Raw genomic sequence first — 19266 nt, forward strand, 5'->3', positions numbered from 1 at the left:
CACGTTTCCCAGAAGCCTTCAATTCAGCAACACGTATTTCCCCACACTGTAGCACCAAGAATAAGCGAGACAAACACATATATTAAATGACATACTTTATTAAAAGGTACATTCAGCAGCAATGGACACATTTACTTAAGTAGATTTTAACTGTCGAGGAGCTTATAATTATAAATCCCTTTAAGGCATTAAAAGCTCTTAGACATTTTAACTTTGCAATCATTTCATATAAATAGGCTATGCAAATGATGATGCTTGCCTAAGAAAAAGATACCTCAGCTGCACTAAACAGAGATATACATATAAACATATGTATAAAACAATGATTTTTTTCCCTTGTCATAAACTCATTGATGGGGATATTTCACAATCTTTAAGGCTTGGGCTCTTGCCCCTGCAACTATTATTCAAGTAAGAAGCCTCCTGTTGAAGTTACCACGTGGATGGGTACAGATTACTTGCATGGATGAGAGCTGCAGGACAGGGCCTAAGCTGTGGCAGAATCAGCAAAAATGTCAGAATGCTCAGTGACATACATGTATATTTACAGTCTGTGCAAGTAGCATCAGCTACTTGCATCGATTACAGGGGGCTCTCTCTGAAGCTATAAACAGAGGAAAGGCAATGTGGCAAAGGCTAATCAGCACCTATTAGCTCTTAGTTTTTGATGGCATTGATCTCCCTTCTCAAGAACAAAATTTGGGTTTGACAGGGGGATGTCAGTCAGGGCACCAGACAGAGCACCAGCAGCATGCAACCACACCAGCTCAGGGCACAAATGCATTGAGTCTTGAGGGTTCTGCCTCAAGCAGCAGAAACCTCCTGTGATGCACTGTGGTTCAGCTGCTTTTCCAAATGTAAACAACAAAAGTGCCAACCACTTCCAGTTGTAGCAACCCCCCAATAAATAGTGAATAATTCATCCTAGTTCTGATAAACTATGCTCTATACCTTTAATGGCCATACATATGCGTGAGGAAGTGGAAATAGCTATTGAAACAGAAGCTGTGACTAGATCTGATGAGCTGCACAAACTCATTTGAATTAATACAGCTGCAGGGGCTGAGTCTCTACAAACTTACCACTGACTTTATGTTTGCGTGCAACTCCTTTGGCTTCATGCTTTACAACAGGTCTAGTCAAAGAGGCAAATCTGGCCTTATTTTCCATGGATTGGTCACTGCACAGCATGTGGCTCATGCAAACTCCCAGAATAAATTCACTGTACGTCTCTCACTGCCAGACAATAATTGCTACATGAAACCCGTCCTCACAGACAAGCCTTACTGAGAGGGGTTTCACCAGCACAGCTATGCAGGAGCAGTAGCATCAAGGCCTCATAACAGTAAGCATAAAGGCACACTCCGAGATTTATTCCTAAAAGATCTCAGTCATTCACCGAAGACAAACGCTCTTCTGTATTCCGCTTTGCTCTTGCCTAGCAGCTTACCTACCATCAGCTCCTCATGCCACAGCATTTGCTCTGCTCTCCTGCCATCAGCCAGCACTCAGCGGCACTGACCAGCCCTGGGGCTGCCCACGCTGCCTTCAAGCACTCCTCCAGCCCACGAAACAACCGGGGTCTGGATGCACCAAGGCTGCGAGCCCAACACTGCCAGAGGAGCTCTAGATGACTTTAGCTCCCCACCCTCATGCCCCACTGCTAGCTTTCATCAGCCTTGTGCTGGTTCTGATGACCACCACGTGCTCCTTGACTTAGCACGTGAAAGCAGAGCCCTGACTGGATCAAGGTTTCCAGAAGAGGAAAAATATTTTCCATACAGGAAAAATACACCTTGCACCTGGGAAAGGCCAACACTTCTCACAACTGGCATGCTCTAGGGACTAAACGTCCTTACAGACAGAGAGTTTCTTTTCAGAAAATATACAGATTTCTGCTTTTCACACAGTATTTTTGAAGGACTCAACAGAAGCCAAAGGGAAATGCTCCAATGGTAAGCAGTCAGACCCCTTTTATCTCATTCTCATTGACATACACACAAAAAAGGAGGTGGCTTCCAAGAACAGGCTTGAATTTGGGATGAAAGGAGGGAAATGCTTCTCCCTTCTCTTTATTCTAGGTCTGGTTTGAATTATGTCTTAATAACAAGACAGCATTTTTTCAGGGAGATATTAGAAATACTGGAGCCAACAGTATTTTCAGCCTTTATCAAAATGGCTTTTGTAACAAAATGAATAAGTTACAGGGGGAACTTCTTGTAAAATAATTTGATTTAGAAAGTTACTCCACTTTAATTGGGGCATTTTCAAATGCACTAAGGACAATTAGGTATCCAAAATCTAAGCAAATGAAAGTGAACTGGGACCACAACTTCCATTTGTGCCCTGAAAACCTTCCCCTAAATGCCTCTTGGGCTGTGTGTATAACTTATAACTCTCCTTTTCAAAACATCCCAGGAAGTACAGAATACACCAGAAACCTGCACAGATGATTTGGCTGCTGCCTTTCTTAGAGTCTAGAGCTAGAAGAGAGCTCCTCTGGCATCTATCTCTGTCCCCCATCACCCAGGCTGATCCTGCAACCCCCCAAAACGAGGAAGAGCAGGCAGAGGAAGGTTAAGCCCATGATCTTCAGCTCAGAAGAAAGCTGGCAGAATATGGTGCGTATTTACTAAAGTCAACTCTTGCTGACAGTGTGTTTATGGAAGGTAATGACACCATTACGGCTCCATACAGAAAGGCACTTCTAAGCTTTTTACAGAATAAAAAATATCTATAAAAAAAATCCATACATGCTTCAAACTACAGATATATATATATATATTTTCCTGAATCCTCCATTGGAACTTGAATTTTAAAAACAGTTTAACTCCTCAGTATGTGAAATCTCATGGCCACATTAATCGAGAACATCTGAATCCAGGAGAAAGAAATCACTTCCAGTTATGTTGTCAGTGTTATGTGCATAACATTCCCACAGCTGTAGATCCATTGTGCTCCATGTTATAAATAAGAAATTGCATGGTGACAGCTAAAATTCAAAAGCATTAATGTTTCTCTTTGCAACTCTTTTTCTTTTTTTCCTTTTTCTTTTTTTTTTTTTTTTCCCCAGTCTTTTGAGGTTTCTCCCCTTTTCCTCCTAGTTGAAGTTACTTGAAGCAACATTACTGCTTACCCAACTGACATATTTATGGTAATTAAAAAATAGTAGATGCCAAGCAAATATGACTAATGTTGCTATTTGGCAAATAAGACAAGGAACAACTTCTATTGATTCTGAACCAGACTGTTGTATTTGCACTAATAAACATTTCTTCTTCTTCTGCTTGTCTTGGTTATTCCGGCACTTTGAGGAGAAACCTGAAGGCAGCTCAAGGGACGCAGCCAAGCGCTGCCCTGACTTCCATCGCAGGCAGCAGCCACCACCGAAGCCATTGAGTTGCAGAGAGCAAACCCAGCTGAGTCAGGCCCCTTGAATGAATACAAACGAGCTCCCTTGTATCTCTTGCATTCTAGGTTGTGGTCCCTTTCAACCATGAAAAACAGCTACAAATTGTTCCCAGAGCTAAACCACTTAACATCTTGGCACTTGGTTGTTTTTAACTTTGTAACAATAGGCACTGTTCACTCCTCTCAATCTCAGCTTTTTATTCTATAATAAAGCAGGAATACTGATGAAAGGCTAGTCACGGCTTCTCCCCATGGTATCAGGGTGGTGGCATGTGATGATTCACATGGGGTGTGTTTGATCCAAGAAAGCCCAGCCTCTGCTTATTCTTCCTTTGTTCTGTCATCTAAGGTGGAAAGGCAGAGAGAGAGACGAGTTGATATTCTTTTTTTTTGTTTTGTTTTGTTTTGTTTTTACTATTATTTAGCAGTCACAGAACAAGATACATATAAGCAAAACAACAGGGAGTGGAATTCTATTCTTCAGCATTAAAAATTAGAAGTAAGAGATGCCTTTGAAGTGATGCCTCTGTTTCCTGCAAAGGATGGACATTTCATTCTCATTTGTACACGGTTCTTTTCCAGTGGCAGGTTTTACAGTGAGTACATCCCTCGTGCTGCTATCGTGTTGTGTAGCCCTGCAAAGTGTCAGCATTTGCACTTGGTGCTATACAATGACAGATGGTCATTGTATTAAAAAGATGGTCCCTATTAAAAGATGGTCCCAACCCCAAAGAGTTTAAATTTAAGCCAGAAGAAAGCAGGTTCAGGCAGAGGGGGATGAAAAAGCCACCCAGGACAGTAGGATAAGCACAATAAGCAATGGTCGCAGTTCATCCAGCCTAAACCTCTGTCAAGTTTCTCACAGGGAGAAAGAGTTTTAAGGAGGGGTCTGAAGGGGGATGATTAGGTAACTCGATGCCACTGGAAGTGCTTTCCATAAAGAAAGCATGAAGATGCTTTTCTGAAACTGTAATGAACAAACCAGAGGTGACTGGCATCTTAGGTAAAACGGGAGCTGGCCCTTTGACCCTGCAGTGAGAGAAAGGTGGGTGAGGCAGAGGCAGGGCTGTGAGGAAGGCCAGTACCGCTGTATGCTAGGGGAGGGGAGATAAGGGATGGGCACAGAGGGCGACACAAGCGAAACGACAGGCTCAACAAATTGTTCTCACAACAGCGTAGCTGATATTTAACAGGGGAAAACCCCCAAGTGTCAGACTCAGAAAGCTTCTACTGATTCTGATCAGTAGGCAGCTCTTTCTGACACTACTCCTGTTCTACTGCCAGGTTTGCAGTACCTGCACATGCAAAGCCCACCACTGCTTCTGCAGCTTCCCTCTGTCCTCACACACCCATGGTAACCCATTTCATAACTCATTCCCCTTAGCTGTTCTCTGCTGTTGCTAATGGAGTACAATTTCAGCCCAAACCCCTATCAGTGTGTCTACTCAGAAAGCTTACTGGAAGATAAAACCTTTCTAGGACAAAAGTCTCTTTTGTAACACTGTCCTGACTGCGACCTGAGGGAAGCTAGCACGCTCACCCACACGCGCTCAGGTTGCTGCCCAGGGCAGGGCACTCACCTGTTCCTTGAGCTCGGCAAGCTGACTGGAAAGCTGTTTTACAAGGCTCATGGTTGACTCCAGCCTCTCCTGCAGGTTCCTGATTTCATTTTGCTCATTGTCACCTTCATTGCTAACCAGAGACATGGCTCTCATCCGAGGGAACCAGTCCAAATTCTTCTCCTACATGGGGATGAGAGAAACAGCAATGTTAGTGAGGGTTTATGCAATACTACCAGAATATGTAAACTCAGTGGGACTTCTACTCAGCAGACAACGCACAGCGAAGTGAGCTTAACAACCACTTTATTGAGCAGGTATTTCACACTGCCCTTTCTATTATTGCCTCTGTCTACAAAGAAGGCACCAAGAGCAAAATCTTGTTTCTCCACTGGTGCACCTGGACTGCAGCGTGGGCTGGCACATTCACCTCCCATCTGCGGCTCTGGCATGCAGAAATGCATGGGGAGACTTCTCTGGCACCTCCTCTGTGCTCCCTGTGCCTTGCTTTGAATTGCACGTGGGACGCATTTCCCCAGTGCCTCTTCAGCCTGGCTGGCCTCCATTTGTGTCAGCTGTCCCTGCAGCAGTGCCAGTGAGCCAACATCAGGAAAACGAGACAAGCTGCAGTCCTCTCCAGGCTGGCCTGGAGCGTGCCTACTGCAGGAACAGAGGGACCTTGGGTTGAGTTCAGCTGCCCACAGGGGCAGATTCGGGGTCCTGCTTGGGCTTCAGTGTGCCATTACGACTGTAAGTCTCAAGTAACCACAAGCACAGCACCACAGCCAAGGGCTAACCTGCTAAGGACCAAGCACCACATGGATGTCCACGGACTCAAGCTATGAATCTAATCATAACAAAAATGTAAGTTGGGGTGGTGTCTACCAGCACGAGTCTGAATCCTCAGAGACACACATATTTGTGTGTAGCATGTAACGGAGACTGGAGGGTGCAAGCCTGGGAGGGGTGGTAATCGAGCTGCAAGCAGCCTGATTTGCCTTAATGCACGAGACATGGGAAATAGGTCCCCTATCTACTGATGCGTTGCATCAGTGCACCTCTGCCCTCCACCTTGGGGGGAGTGGGAGGATGTGGTTAGATCATATGCATGATGTTTTGCAACAAGCCCCCACAGACACGTGCACTTGAAAACTTTAAGAGAAATAGCATGAGCTGGAGCATGGTTCTTCCCATCCCCTGCACGATGGATGGCTCCCCACAAGTAGCACCGTTACCCCCATTTCTACTCCCTCCCATGGGCAGATTCACACGGATCCAAACATTTACGATCCCAGGGAAGTGCCAAGCGAATCCAATTTTACTGTCCTTCTAGAGAGAGAGGGCTGCTTTCAACTATGCCATGCTCTGCCTCGATGCCAGACCCTGCCCTCTGACAGAACATGGTTTAGAAACACCCAGGCTAACTCAGAAAGCTGCAGTGAGGATGGAAGCACTTACAGTGCTTATATTTTTCCATTAGTTGGGTTAGCCCGGCCCCCTCTGTTACCCTGGATAAGCCTAAATACAAAGCCATATGAGTTCTGGATTGTTTTCTTCCTTTTAACTCAACACTTCTAATGAGTTTTTGTCTGGCTGCTCAACCTCTGGTCCTGTCACTATGATGACAAGATGTCTGGGGAACAAGATGGTGTGCCCCTTCGTTGCATTTTGCAGCCCACGGCTCAGTCAGCCGTGTGCACTGGAGGAATGAGGCCTTTCCTCACTGCCCACTTCTTCGAGCCTTGTGATCTCATTATGACAATTTGCTGTGGTTACGCATGATGCCATTTTCAATGGGTCATAACTCATTCAAATCAAAACCTGTTTTCACCAGCTCTGCTGGTGGAGATCACGTGCCTCCTCCCTGCTGGATATCCCCGTCAGACACATGGAACAGTAGACTCTGATTTCTGCTGCAGTCCTGTATGCTTACAAGACCAGCATTCATTTTCCACGAGCACGCTCTGATATTTATTTTAAATTTACTTTGGCTAGGATCTAACAGAGCATTCATCACGTGCCTAGCATTAAGTGCAGGTGTAGTCATCTATACTAAGCTTAGTTTGTGCACAGCACTTTGCTGGATCTATGCCTTTTTTTTTTTTTTTTTTTTTGCAAAACATTTGCCAGCAAATTTGTCTGCCACTAAAGTCACAGAAAGTGAATTCAAAGGAGTTACAGTGAACAGAGATGCAGTTGTGTCTGAGTATTTCCTGGAAAGCTCTGATATCTGCCCCCATCACAGCTTCTCCTGCTTGAAGCACCTGAAGGTACCAACCTCAAGGACACACTGCCACAGGAGCCAGCTGAGAGGCTGAAGTCCTTTTTGGCAAGGCTCACTGTAATGCCAAAGTTTCTAAGCCAAGCTGCAGAGGGAGAGGAATTTGAGACACCATCACTGTGGTTCTCATGTTTGCTGAGTACTGCTGCCAGGACTGTGAAATGTACTTGTTAGTTTTGTTTTCCATTTGCCACTCCCTTGCTTCTCCAGGGCACAAGGCAGAGACCGCCGACTGCCTTGGAAGGGCTTTTGCAGACTGACCCTCCACCACACCGCAGTATCCAGAGGCACACAACACAAACCTGTGTGGATGCCAGACATCCCGGCTCAGTCGTCTTGCCTCCCAAGACTCCCAAGTGTCACCTGCTTCCCTCCTCCTCTACATAACTTTATACTGTATAGGGAGAGGGGTGACCAGGAACAGGTGAGTACAGGGACAGGGCAGGCTGCCACACAGTGCTGCGGTGCTGATTGTAGCTGGCTGGGCCAACTCTGAACCCTGTGCCAGCCCACCTTGGCCATCAGGAGCCCCAGCATCCTGGGAGCTCAGTGACAGATGCTGCTCACCCCCGTGTGTCCAGATCTGCCTTCCCAGCAATTCTGGGGTAATCAGTCCCAAGAAAGAAATCCAGCTGTGATTTAGTTACACACCAAGAAGATCTGGACATTATTTTGACAGGTTGTGGAGGATCAAGCAAGGGCTTAAACCAAGTTCTAAGGGAAGCTGATGGGTCTGCATGGACTGGAGATCTCATAAAAAGAAGTTACTGACTTTTATAGCTGGGTGAAACAGCTGAAACAGGTCTGTCACTTGGCAGTCCCAAGTTCTGTGGAAGAGATTCACAGAATCAAGAGCTTCTTGATTCTCGCCTGTATACACTTCCAAAGAAATCCAGTCCAGCTGTGTATTTTTGTCATGAAAAATATCAGACAACCTGTCTTTAAGTTAAAAATACTTATCTGGCCTTCACCAACAATCCCATTATAATGAGCACACAAGTTATACTCCCTCATTGAATGGCATGATTTTGCTGGTCAATATTATCATGTTTCTTTCATTGGATTGTGAACTGCAAAGCCCTAGTATTATTAAAGGGCAGCATGAAAATTAGCTTCAGCACATGGCCCTATTTGCTGAGTCTGAACCACAAACAAACAGCAATTGCCTCTGGGGACAAAACCTTTCAATCACAAGCCTGCGAGGCTCTACAACGCAAATCGGAAAAGGTTCCCCTACAGAAAATTTTAGTGAATTGGAAGTGTTCGGGGGGGACAGGCACTCTGTGACTGCCTGGCTACAGGAAAGCTATTTTTACTCCAAGGTAATTGCTTGCCAATTAACTTGAGGTAGTTAACATGTTTGTACAACACCAAACATTTTTTCTGGGACTTAAATATTTATGGGCTCAGTCCAGGGTTGACCTTGACCAACTAACACATGTTAAAGCTGGAACATGCCTTGTCTGTGCTGCAGGTGTGCTCCTGCTGCCCTCTAACTTGCTGCCACCTACCTTCTTGACTGGTGCAGGGACAGGACATCGAAGTGTGTGAGCTGCCATGCCCCAGCCATTATCCTCAGAAATCCATCCATTTTGCCCAAGACAGAATTCATGCAGACATTTTGAGCCAACAACCTGCACAAGCAAGGCAGGCTGCTAGTAGGGAGCAGGACAGACCTCTGCAAACAGCTGTTGCAGGACTCAGTTTACAAGCAACAACCAGGCTAGTGCAAGGCGGCATAACTCAAGCAGAAATGAACTCACAGAGGATGAGCTATGTGGATGGAGCACTCCAAAATGAATTGTTACAAAGTACTAAAACTTTCTTTCTAAGCAGCTGGGGCTGAATGCAATGTTTTTACTGTTATTTCATTCTCGCACAAGATAGCCGCTCTCCTTAGCCCAACCGCAGCAGCCCACCTACAGATCACAGCATCTTCCTGCTACATCCTCCCTCCTTGAGCATGATGTGTGCCTTGCAGAATTCATATTTAAGTATATGTCTGTGTCCAGGGCAGAGAGTCAGCCAGACAGGAAGGCTGCAGGGACAGAAAGGAGCCGCAGCCTCCCCTCTGTCAGTTCAGCTGGAAGGAAAAAAACAAAAAAGGGCAGGTGGGGCTAGCCAAAAGGCTGTGGGCCAAGGAGACTGCACACGAGCAGAGCAGACATTTCATGTGGTGATCCAGCACACCCGCTCCCTCCTTCCTCCCCAGCAGCAAATTCCCCTGGCAGGACTCCATTAGCAGAGAGGGCTCACCCAGGGTGAACACCTCTCTGCAAGGTTCCCTGTGTGCACATAGCCTCCAGGTGCCCACTGCAAGGGCACACACCTGAGGAATCACAGGGCTTAGAGGATTTGCTACTCATATTTGCCAAGAAACCTCAAAACCCATTTTTTTTCAGAGAGGAACATTCAGACTAAAAATCTATGTTTGCCTCCTGGAGTTTTCTAAGCGACTTTCTCCTGAGCATGGATGAAGAAAAGAGGGAAGAAATTTGTTTTGAGTTTCTATACTTTTTACAAAGTCTTTCTTGAGCCATCCCTGTCCTGGTGGCACGGCCAACTGGCTTCAATTGAACTCTCATGCTGAGCTGAATACATGCCTCCAGAATAATTGGCAGGGGACATTTCTTTAGGAGGTGTTGGTTTCACAGGCTAGCAGAGAGATGGATCAGCTGCAACCAGCAGGAGAGATTGTGCTGAATCTTTTAAAAAATAGATTACTAGATAACAATGAGAGAAAATAGGTCAAAGAGTAGGACAAGGGGGATGAAGTAGAGGAGTGAAGGCTGCTTAATGCATATTTTCTGCCTGTGCCTTCGCCATAGGCTCAGAGTACCACGCCACCACCAGCTGCACAAGACTTTCGTTTCCCTAGAAGGCAGTGCCTAGCGCAGTGACTCTTAGCCCTTTCTACCCCATGACCCTGTACTGCAACATGAAAACAGGCAGCTTCAGGACTTCCCTCCTATCCACACGAAAAGAACAGGAGCTGTGACTACTCAATGACTCCTCCTGGGTTGTGACCTCCCCAGCTGCCCTCGCCTTCCCCAGCCCACCACTTCCCCATCTTGCAGAAGCCATTCGCTCCTTCGTGACTCAGTGAGGCCAGTACATGGCCATCAAGATTAGTTATCTCACAGCAAGGCTCCAGAGACCAGCATCCTTAAAGCACTCAGATCATCCCAGCTAGAGGCTGCCGAGGAGCATGAAGGATAAGTGTGGAAATTGCTACGAGGCTCAGTATGCTGCACTGGGCTGCAAGTGGAGCTCTGCCCCACAACGTGCATTTGCTAGCGTGTGCTGCATGGATGGAAACTGTGGTGGCAGCCTGCCAGAAGCCTTCTATGGCTTTAGAGACATGACCAGTGTGTGCTGGGGTGGTGAGACCCTGCTTCTGGGGCATTCAAGGGAGCCGCTGCTGGTGGCCTCCACATCCCACAAGTGGCCTTGCTGGGAAACGCTGCACAGCTCAATCCCTTGTGACTTAATTGTGCCCTCAGACCTGTGTCTCCGCATGACTAGAAACAAACTTCAGACACTGCTGCTCTTAGGCAGGCTGTTTATGTCCTTTCAGGTACAAGAACTAGCAGCACCGTTCATTCCCCTTTTCTGAGCCAGCACCTTGAAAAAATACTTTAGCTCCAGGTACAGAGAGGTCTATTTACTGATAAACGATTCTGTGTGTCTGAAGCGTAAATAATTCCATCCATTTCTTTCCTAAATCAGTTGCCCATATAAGCAGAGCGTGATCAGTCCAAGCTACCTTTTGAAAGCTGTTTTTTCTTCTGCTTAGGGACGGAAAACTGCCTGGTCCTAAAACTCTAGTTATGTAGCTCCTATAGTCACCTTAAAAAGGGATTTTAAAGATTTAAACTATCTTGTGCTTTAGATGACACAGGGCAATAACCACTTTGTGATTTAATCACAGACAATAATAATTTGGTTCAGTGCATGATTCAGCTAATCCACAATTTGATAAATGTTCACCCTAAACTACAAACCCAAATAGCTTTCTGCAAATCCCGTTTGACACTTTAATGTTAAGAATGTATTTGATAAGCAATCTGTGCTGTACAAAAATATAGGGAGGGAAATCAGGAATTGTTATGCAGCTAAATGCAACCACAACAGTAATTCAAGGAAAATAAAAATAAACCTTGGCAATTGCAGATAAATCTTTACGCAACAAGAAAACTAATATGTCTGGCTGGGTCTATACTAGATTGATACATCCTACAACTTCCGCAGTGCATGGAAAAATATAGAAATCTGTCCCCCACTAAGAGAAGGTTGGAACTGTAATACAGACCCACAGTCTGCTTTAGCAGTGTCATTGATGCATTTACTTTCATTTTAACTTGGCTGAATGTTTTTTGAGGGCTGCAACAGAATCTATCACCTGAATTCTGCATAACTGTGAGTTCTGCAGGACTGGTATCTGGGCCAGTTAATATCCCCCCCAAATATGGTGAAGAATGATAATAAACCTCAAATCTTTGATGGTGCATGTGACAATTTTGATACTCAGCTTGAACACTGTACAGGATCTTGCTTTTCCAAGAAAGACACTGGCATTTACCTCCAAGAGATGAAAACAATCACAAAAGTATTTTCTGAATGCGATCTAGCACCGCTGCTGTGGGCAAAACCATATGTAAGCAATAAGAATGTGAGTCAGTGGAGTGCCCTTACAGTGAAAAAGGCCAACTGCATCCTGGGCTGCCCCAGCCAGGGTGCAGCCTGCACGTTGAGGGAAGTGATCCTCCATATCCAGCTGGCACTTGTAGGGCTGCATTTGCTGTACCGCGTCCACTTTGGGGCTTCTGAGGGTAATGAGAGAACTGGCAGAGGAGCTGGCCAAGCCGCTTACCATCATTTATCAACAGTCTTGGCTATTGGGGGAGGTCCCAGTTGACTGGTGGCTAGCAAACGTGACGCCCATCTACAAGAAGGGCTGGAGGGCAGACCCAGGGAACTATAGGCCTGTCAGTTTGACCTCAGTGCCAGGGAAGCTCATGGAGCAGATTATCTTGAGTGTCATCATGCGGCACGTGCAGGTCAAGCAGGCGATCAGGCCCAGTTAGCATGGGTTTATGAAAGGCAGGTCCTGCTTGACGAACCTGATCTCCGTCTATGACAAAGTGATGCGCTGGGTGGATGAGGGAAAGGCTGTGGATGTGGTCTACCTTGACTTCAGTAAGGCTTTTGACACCGTTTCCCACAACATTCTCCTCAAGAAACTGGCTGCTCTTGGCTTGGACTGGTGTACGCTTCGTTGGGTTAGAAACTGGCTGGATAGCCGGGCCCAAAGAGTTGTGGTAAATGGAGTCAAATCCAGTTGAAGGCCGGTTACTAGTGGCGTTCCCCACTAGTAGCTAGTGGCTCGGTGCTGGGGCCGGTCCTCTTTAATATCTTCATCAATGATCTGGATGAGGGGATTGAGTGCACCCTCAGTAAGTTTGCAGATGACACCAAGTTAGGCGCGTGTGTCGATCTGCTTGAGGGTAGGAAGGCTCTGCAGGAGGATCTGGATAGGCTGCACCGATGGGCTGAGGTCAACTGCATTAAGTTCAACAAGGCCAAGTGCCGGGTCCTGCACCTGGGGCGCAATAAACCCAAGCAGAGCTACAGGCTGGGAGATGAGTGGTTGGAAAGCTGCCAGGCAGAGAGGGACCTGGGAGTGATGGTTGATAGTTGGCTGAATATGAGCCAGCAGTGTGCTCAGGTGGCCAGGAAGGCCAACAGCATCCTGGCTTGCATAAGAAACAGTCTGGCCAGCAGGGCTAGGGAGGTGATTGTCTCCCTCTACTTGGCTCTGGTGAGGCCGCATCCTGAGTACTGTGTTCAGTTTTGGGCCCCTCGCTACAAGAAGGACATGGAGGTGCTCAGGCGAGTCCAGAGAAGGGCGACGAAGCTGGTGAGGGGCCTGGAGAACAAGTCCTATGAGGAGCGGCTGAGGGAGCTGGGATTGTTCAGCCTGGAGAAAAGGAGGCTCAGGGGCGACGTTATTGCTCTCTACAGGTACCTTAAAGGAGGCTGTAGCGAGGTGGGGGTTGGTCTGTTCTCCCACGTACCTGGTGACAGGATGAGGGGGAATGGGCTTAAGTTGCGCCAGGGGAGTTTTAGGTTGGATGTTAGGAAGAACTTCTTTACCAAAAGGGTTGTTAGACATTGGAACAGGCTGCCTAGGGAAGTGGTGGAGTCACCATCCCTGGAAGTCTTTAAAAGACATGTAGATGTAGAGCTCAGGGATATGGTTTAGTGAGGACTGTTAGTGTTAGGTCAGAGGTTGAACTCGATGATCTTGAGGTCTCTTCCAACCTAGAAATTCTGTGATTCTGTGATTCCCAGTACCAAAAAAGACATTGACAAACTGGAGCACGGGCTTATGAGAGCAAGCTGAGAGAGCTGGGTCTGTTCAGCCTGGAGAAGGCCAAGGAGCAAGTATTGCCACTTGCAACTACCTTGGGGCAGAAGATGGAGCCAGACTGCCCTCAAGGTGTACAGTGCAATGATACAGTGGAAGCTGGAACATGGGAAATTCCAATTAAATAGAAGAACAAGGTTTTTTTAGTGGGAGGATGGTCAAGCACTGGAACAGATGCCCAGAGAAGTGGTAAGAGGCCCATTCTTGCAGATACTCACAATGCAAATGGACGAGACCCTGAGAAACCTGCTTCATCTCAATCTGTTTTCAGCTGGGGTGGAATTGGGGGATCTCTGGCAATCCCTCTTAACCTGAATTGTTCTATAGCCCTATGCTAAGTGCATCCTGTGGAACACACTGTGACTCCTTTCCTCTCCTCTCTGACTTCTGCTGTCACGCTCTGCTGTTGGGTTTGTGCCTGCCTGCTCTCCTTGGCAGCAATGGCAAAGCAGCCCTCTGCTACCACAACGGAATAGCAAGGAAAGTCAGTGCTCTGCACCGGCTGAGAAAGGAGAACCCGTACTCTTTGCACTGTTTCCTATCCTAGAAACAAAGCCCCTGAATGAATTCTGGACCTGCAAAATAGGGAAATAATAGGCCAGGACAGCAGGAGCTGCACAGAAACATTTTCTGTGGCATTGTTCTTCCTTCAATTCTGAGCAACCTTAGCCTAGAGGGTGGAAAGCACAAACTAAACTAAGCAGCTTTGGCACCAGTGCACAAGGACTGCACCATCCAACTCCCCTCCAGGTGGACCTGCAGGTGCACGGGGACTACAGCTGGCAGTGGGCTTGTGGCACAACCTTTGTGTGCTCAGGGGGCCTGAGCTTTCATCCCACCCCAGCGCTAGTGGGCTCCTCCTCTCCTTCAAGACACATTGGCTTCCTGTGTCTTTCTTTGCCCGCAGCATGTGTTCATTTCTCAACTGTTGCTTCGTTCTGCTGTTTCCATCACTCTCTGCCACCTTATCTCTAACGTAACTCTGAGAATTGGTATTCTCCTCTGCACATCTTCAGGAATCTCAACACTACCATCTCAGGCTAGGTTTTGGTGCTTAAATATGTGTGCCCTTAAAATAGATATAATTATAGATTTGTGCGAGATACAACTTTATTTTTCCACATTCCTATGTTTTTATGTTGTTAGTGGTTACAGGGCATGCTTTAGGAAAAACACTTCAGATTATTCATTTAAAATAATTAAATTATTTCTGATATAATCCCTGGATCTTGTGCATAAAGAAACAACATCTGGTACAGAGATTAGAAAATAAATGTTCTTGGCTTTTTTTTTTTTTCTTTTTTCTTTTGTTAAACAGATGTTGTTGATACAAAACACAGAACTGTAAATCATAGCCTGCATGTGGACACAGACTGTCACTACTGAGCAGAAATTTACTGTGGCTAGATAGAGATTTGAAACAGCAATGAATCACTGGCTTACTAACTTTATTCACGTGGGTATGGTTTCAATATTCTGACATTAAGTGCACATGTCCTTAAAAAAAGAACCTTTTAATGGCAGCATGGGAGGCTCTGTTGTAGTTCCAGCTGTCTCAGTAGGGGAAGAACAGCATAATGCAATGGCCGTCTCTGCGCAGAGGCACCTGGCAGTTCTCCATCTCCTCCTTCACAGCTCACTGCAGTGCTGCTGTTGAGTTGCACAGGCTCAGTTCCTCCAATGCCAGGTGGCACCTCTCAGTGGCTCACTGTGTAGGGCATCCCTGTGACAGGTGAGGGGCTGAGCTGCTCATGGAGCTCCACCACAACCACCAACGTGCCTCCAGTTCCAGCTTCGTTCTCCCTCTCCTTCTCCTACTACTCTTACCATCATCTCTGCAAATTCACTGTTCATTTGCCATGCTGGCTTACATCTAGCTGAATGCCTGTGCTTTGCAATGATATTTCTGCTGACTGCATTTAAAGTGAGCAGAGTTATGGTGCTTACCCAGCCCCATGCCATTCCTATCCGCACACCACCAATCTGCATGGACTCTCTCTCTAAAGCCCCCATTCTTCTGATCTTCTGTTAGTATTGATTTCCTTTTGCAAAGCATTCTAGCAGGAGCTCTCTAGATACTGAAGTCCACTAATACCACCGAAATGTAAACACACCCTGCAGAATCATACCACTGCTGAGGACAGAGAGGTTGCCTGCTCCTTAGATACATACCTACTGTTCAGCTGGTAAGGATATCACAAATTTTGATCTCTTTTTGTCAATGTAAGTGCTGTTTTCAAACAGTGGATCGGGGTCTAACTTGCCTTTTAACCTCCAAACCATGACCTTTACTTCATATCTTTTGTAGCATGGGATTCAGGCTCATACTTGTTGAAATGTATGCATTTTTTTTGACATTTAGCTTTAATTCTCTGCCCCTGTCACTTTGCATTTTGCAAGTACTGTCCATTTTCTACCTTTAGCTTCAATTTGGTGTAACAAAATCTTTGGGAAATATAAAGACTCAGCTGGAGACTCATTTTTCAGAGGCTCAGGACTTGACCTTGTTCTCAACTTTGCACAGGCATAGCTTCACTGATTGCAGTGTGATTGTTCTGGTTTAGGATACTCCCGGCATCGAGGCATTTTCAATCCTGATCTCAGTGTTCTGCTTTGGGTCCATTTTAACTCTGATGTACTTTGCATATGGTGCAATATGAAAGGACAGCTTAAAGTACAAAATTTTCTTTTAAAATTATTTAGAATTATTATCTATCCTACATTATTATCCCTAATGGGCTGTAGAAAACAACTGTATTTTTAAACAAAGATATAATCATGCATTTACCACACACTTGCATAAATGCACATACTCGAGTATTTTTCAGAGAGGAAAGAGATGCAGGTTTCTCTTTGAAGTGTCTCTTGACAAAGCACCATCAAGCCATGGCCACCTTACAGCCATATGGGCCTGAACACTACCAACATGCTCTGCAAGCTGTTTTCAAACCACTTGCTGTGTTCAAATGCTTGCCCATGGCTTGTGGGCATTCCTCTGCTCAAGTCCTCTGCACAACTCCTCACCTACATGCATGGAGGCCAAGGAGAGGCCCCTGTGGCTGGATGAGACACATCCCAGCTGGTCCCACAAAGTACCTACTGGGACACGCAGGGCACTTTTATTCCCAGTGACTTTGGGAAATAGGTGGAAATCAGCAAAACTGGGCTCTCAAGGTGAAATGTCTGTTCACTCAGGTTCATGTCTGCCATTTTCAGAAGCTGCAGGCACAAATCAATAAAAGAAAAAAATGCATTGCTACAATGTGAACTTCTATCCGCCTGTACCATACTTTCATTTAGCCCACTTGCTCGCATTGCTAGGGAAATATTGAAATGGATCCTCTCTGCTCAGATCTGTTCTTCCTTTTTTTTTCTTTTCTTCCCAACCCAGTATTTAAATATGGTTTGTTATGTTCAATTAAAATGTATTTGCTCTTGAGAACAAGCAGATGATCAGTTTCACAAACCCAGAGTTACAATTCTCTTTCAGCAGCACCCGGTAAAATGAAAAACAGAAACAAAACATTTTAAGCACAAGTGTATAAAATACACAGGGTTCATTAAATCTGATTTAAAGTTGCCTGTTTGTTTTGGAGACTCTTTAAGCTACTACTACTCCAAACTCACAGAACTGTAATGTGATTCCTGATGTATTGAATTTCATGGGATGGCTGTAGTGGCTTCCATTATATACAAATTGGATGCAGCCAATTTACAATCTCCAATATATACTTTTATCTCAAAATGCCCTGTGAGACAATTGTGTAAAGTACTTTATCAGGGATTGTTGTTGGTAATATTGCAAGATTTCATGATGTAAAAAATACATCAATGTCATTTAAATTGAACAAAATGGTTCCTGTTTTTTTTTTTTTTTCTGTACATTTTTAAGCATCTTCGCAACAAATTTGTTCAATAAATACTGTATGAAACAAACATTTTGCACTTTGTCCCACAGATACGATTTGCCAACCTGATTGATTTCTTTGTCTACAACTAATCTGATTTCTTTAGGCTATATATCTTCTCTTTTATTAAAGATGATGTAATCTTAGCTTTTTATCAAACACACAACCACCAAACTAAAAAGGCAGAAGATTCCATGAACTAGCTTTGAAACCAAATCGAAAAAGCTGACAAATATCTCATAAAGCAGATCCCAAACGATAAATGGCATAATGAGACCAAAGTTATACAAATTCAGAAACATATCGATGCAGAGTAATACAGACCTGTGGATTTTTCTTCCCACAACAGATATAGAAAACAAGCATCTTCATCATATCCATTAGACCTTGTAAAATGAGTATATACTATTGCTGCATGCAATCCTCCCAGTTCCTACTATCTCTCAACAGTGAGAACTCAGAGCCAGCGCTACATTTTGCAGCTTTTCCCCATTCTAATTCTTGAAGAATCTCATCCCAGTATTTCAAGTCCAACCAAAGTTACATATATTTACTTTTAAATGGCATCCCTGGTAAGACAACAACCTCAGACTCATATCCCTGTGCTTTTATTAATGGCCCTTCTACCTTTGTGAAACCCAGGGTCCTTCTTTTCCTCAGGATCTGCAGCTGTCTTAGCTGTGGACAATTTTGGAGTGCCTTTCTCATTCAGGAAGCCAGAAGCTTAGTACCACTTTGTTCCACAAAGAACAATAATTGTTTTCAAATGTTCCAATAGTATTCTCGAATAACACTGAAGTGTGCCCGTGTTTGCTGCTTCTCCTAGAGTGCAAAATGAAATGAATTCAGTTTGTATGCTTTGCAATCTGATCATCACATCATTCCTCCGGGGCTGAACTTCTTATCAATATCCATGACCCCAGTTAAGGTCCAGGTTTCATTAAGTAAAGCCATATACTTCCATTCCCAAGAGAACACAGCTTCTCCCAGGTTTTCAAGCACAACTGTAGGTGCTTATCCAATGCCATGGACAGCCTTTTCATCATTTGAAATCAGAGAATAAAGGTCTGCCCACACACAGATCCATCTCAGGCCACATATTTCTTAACAAAGGGATAAAAGATGGCTTTTGCAAGCTGCCTGTAAAGTTAACAGCTCCAGCCTCTGGCAGGTCAAGGAGAGAGTGGATTCCAGCAGGGAACCGCAGCCCATGTCCTGCCAGCAGTGCTGCTCGGCTTGAGGATGCTCCAGCTGGAACACCTCCACTGGATGTTTGTGGGGATGTGCAAGTTTCAAGGAACTCTGCCTCATATCCAGACCCCTCCTTGAGTCCTTAAGGCCAGCAGCAAACAAACAAACAGGAACCCAAGTCTACTCATTTATTTTAATTTGCAAATTGAATGAACTGAATTTGGAAGAAGGACAAGGAGGCTTTAACTACACTGTACTATCAAGGCAGAACCCATCCTTACAGCAGAAATCAGTCCTTGAAGCCTAAATATTGCTCAACAGACAGGCAGCCATATCTTTCAAATGCAGAGGAAATCAAGCTAAGCTTACAACAGAGCTACAATACCAGAGTGTCCAAAAAGGCCAGTGTTGGGTATTATTAACTGACTGCTTCCAGACCTCAGGGAAACAAACACACATCTCAGGATGAATATACTTTTGGAAGGT

At 45.2% G+C, this 19266-nt stretch overlaps 1 protein-coding gene across 1 annotated transcript in view; it reads right to left on the bottom strand.

Moving 5' to 3' along the window:
* Positions 1-272: 272 nt before the first annotated feature.
* Positions 273-19266, bottom strand: part of ITPR2 (inositol 1,4,5-trisphosphate receptor type 2) — a gene marked incomplete at its 5' end in the record, with an annotated part of 269840 nt that continues 250846 nt past the window's right edge. Inside the window, 2 exons of the mRNA XM_084290744.1 lie at positions 273-3755; positions 4992-5153. Coding sequence (XP_084146870.1) covers positions 3669-3755; positions 4992-5153 — 249 coding nt within the window. The 3' untranslated portion in view covers positions 273-3668. The remainder of the gene's footprint in view (positions 3756-4991; positions 5154-19266) is intronic.

The sequence above is a fragment of the Netta rufina genome (assembly GCF_964035555.1).
Source record: "Netta rufina genome assembly, chromosome: 1".
NCBI classification, from domain to species: Eukaryota; Metazoa; Chordata; class Aves; order Anseriformes; family Anatidae; genus Netta; species Netta rufina.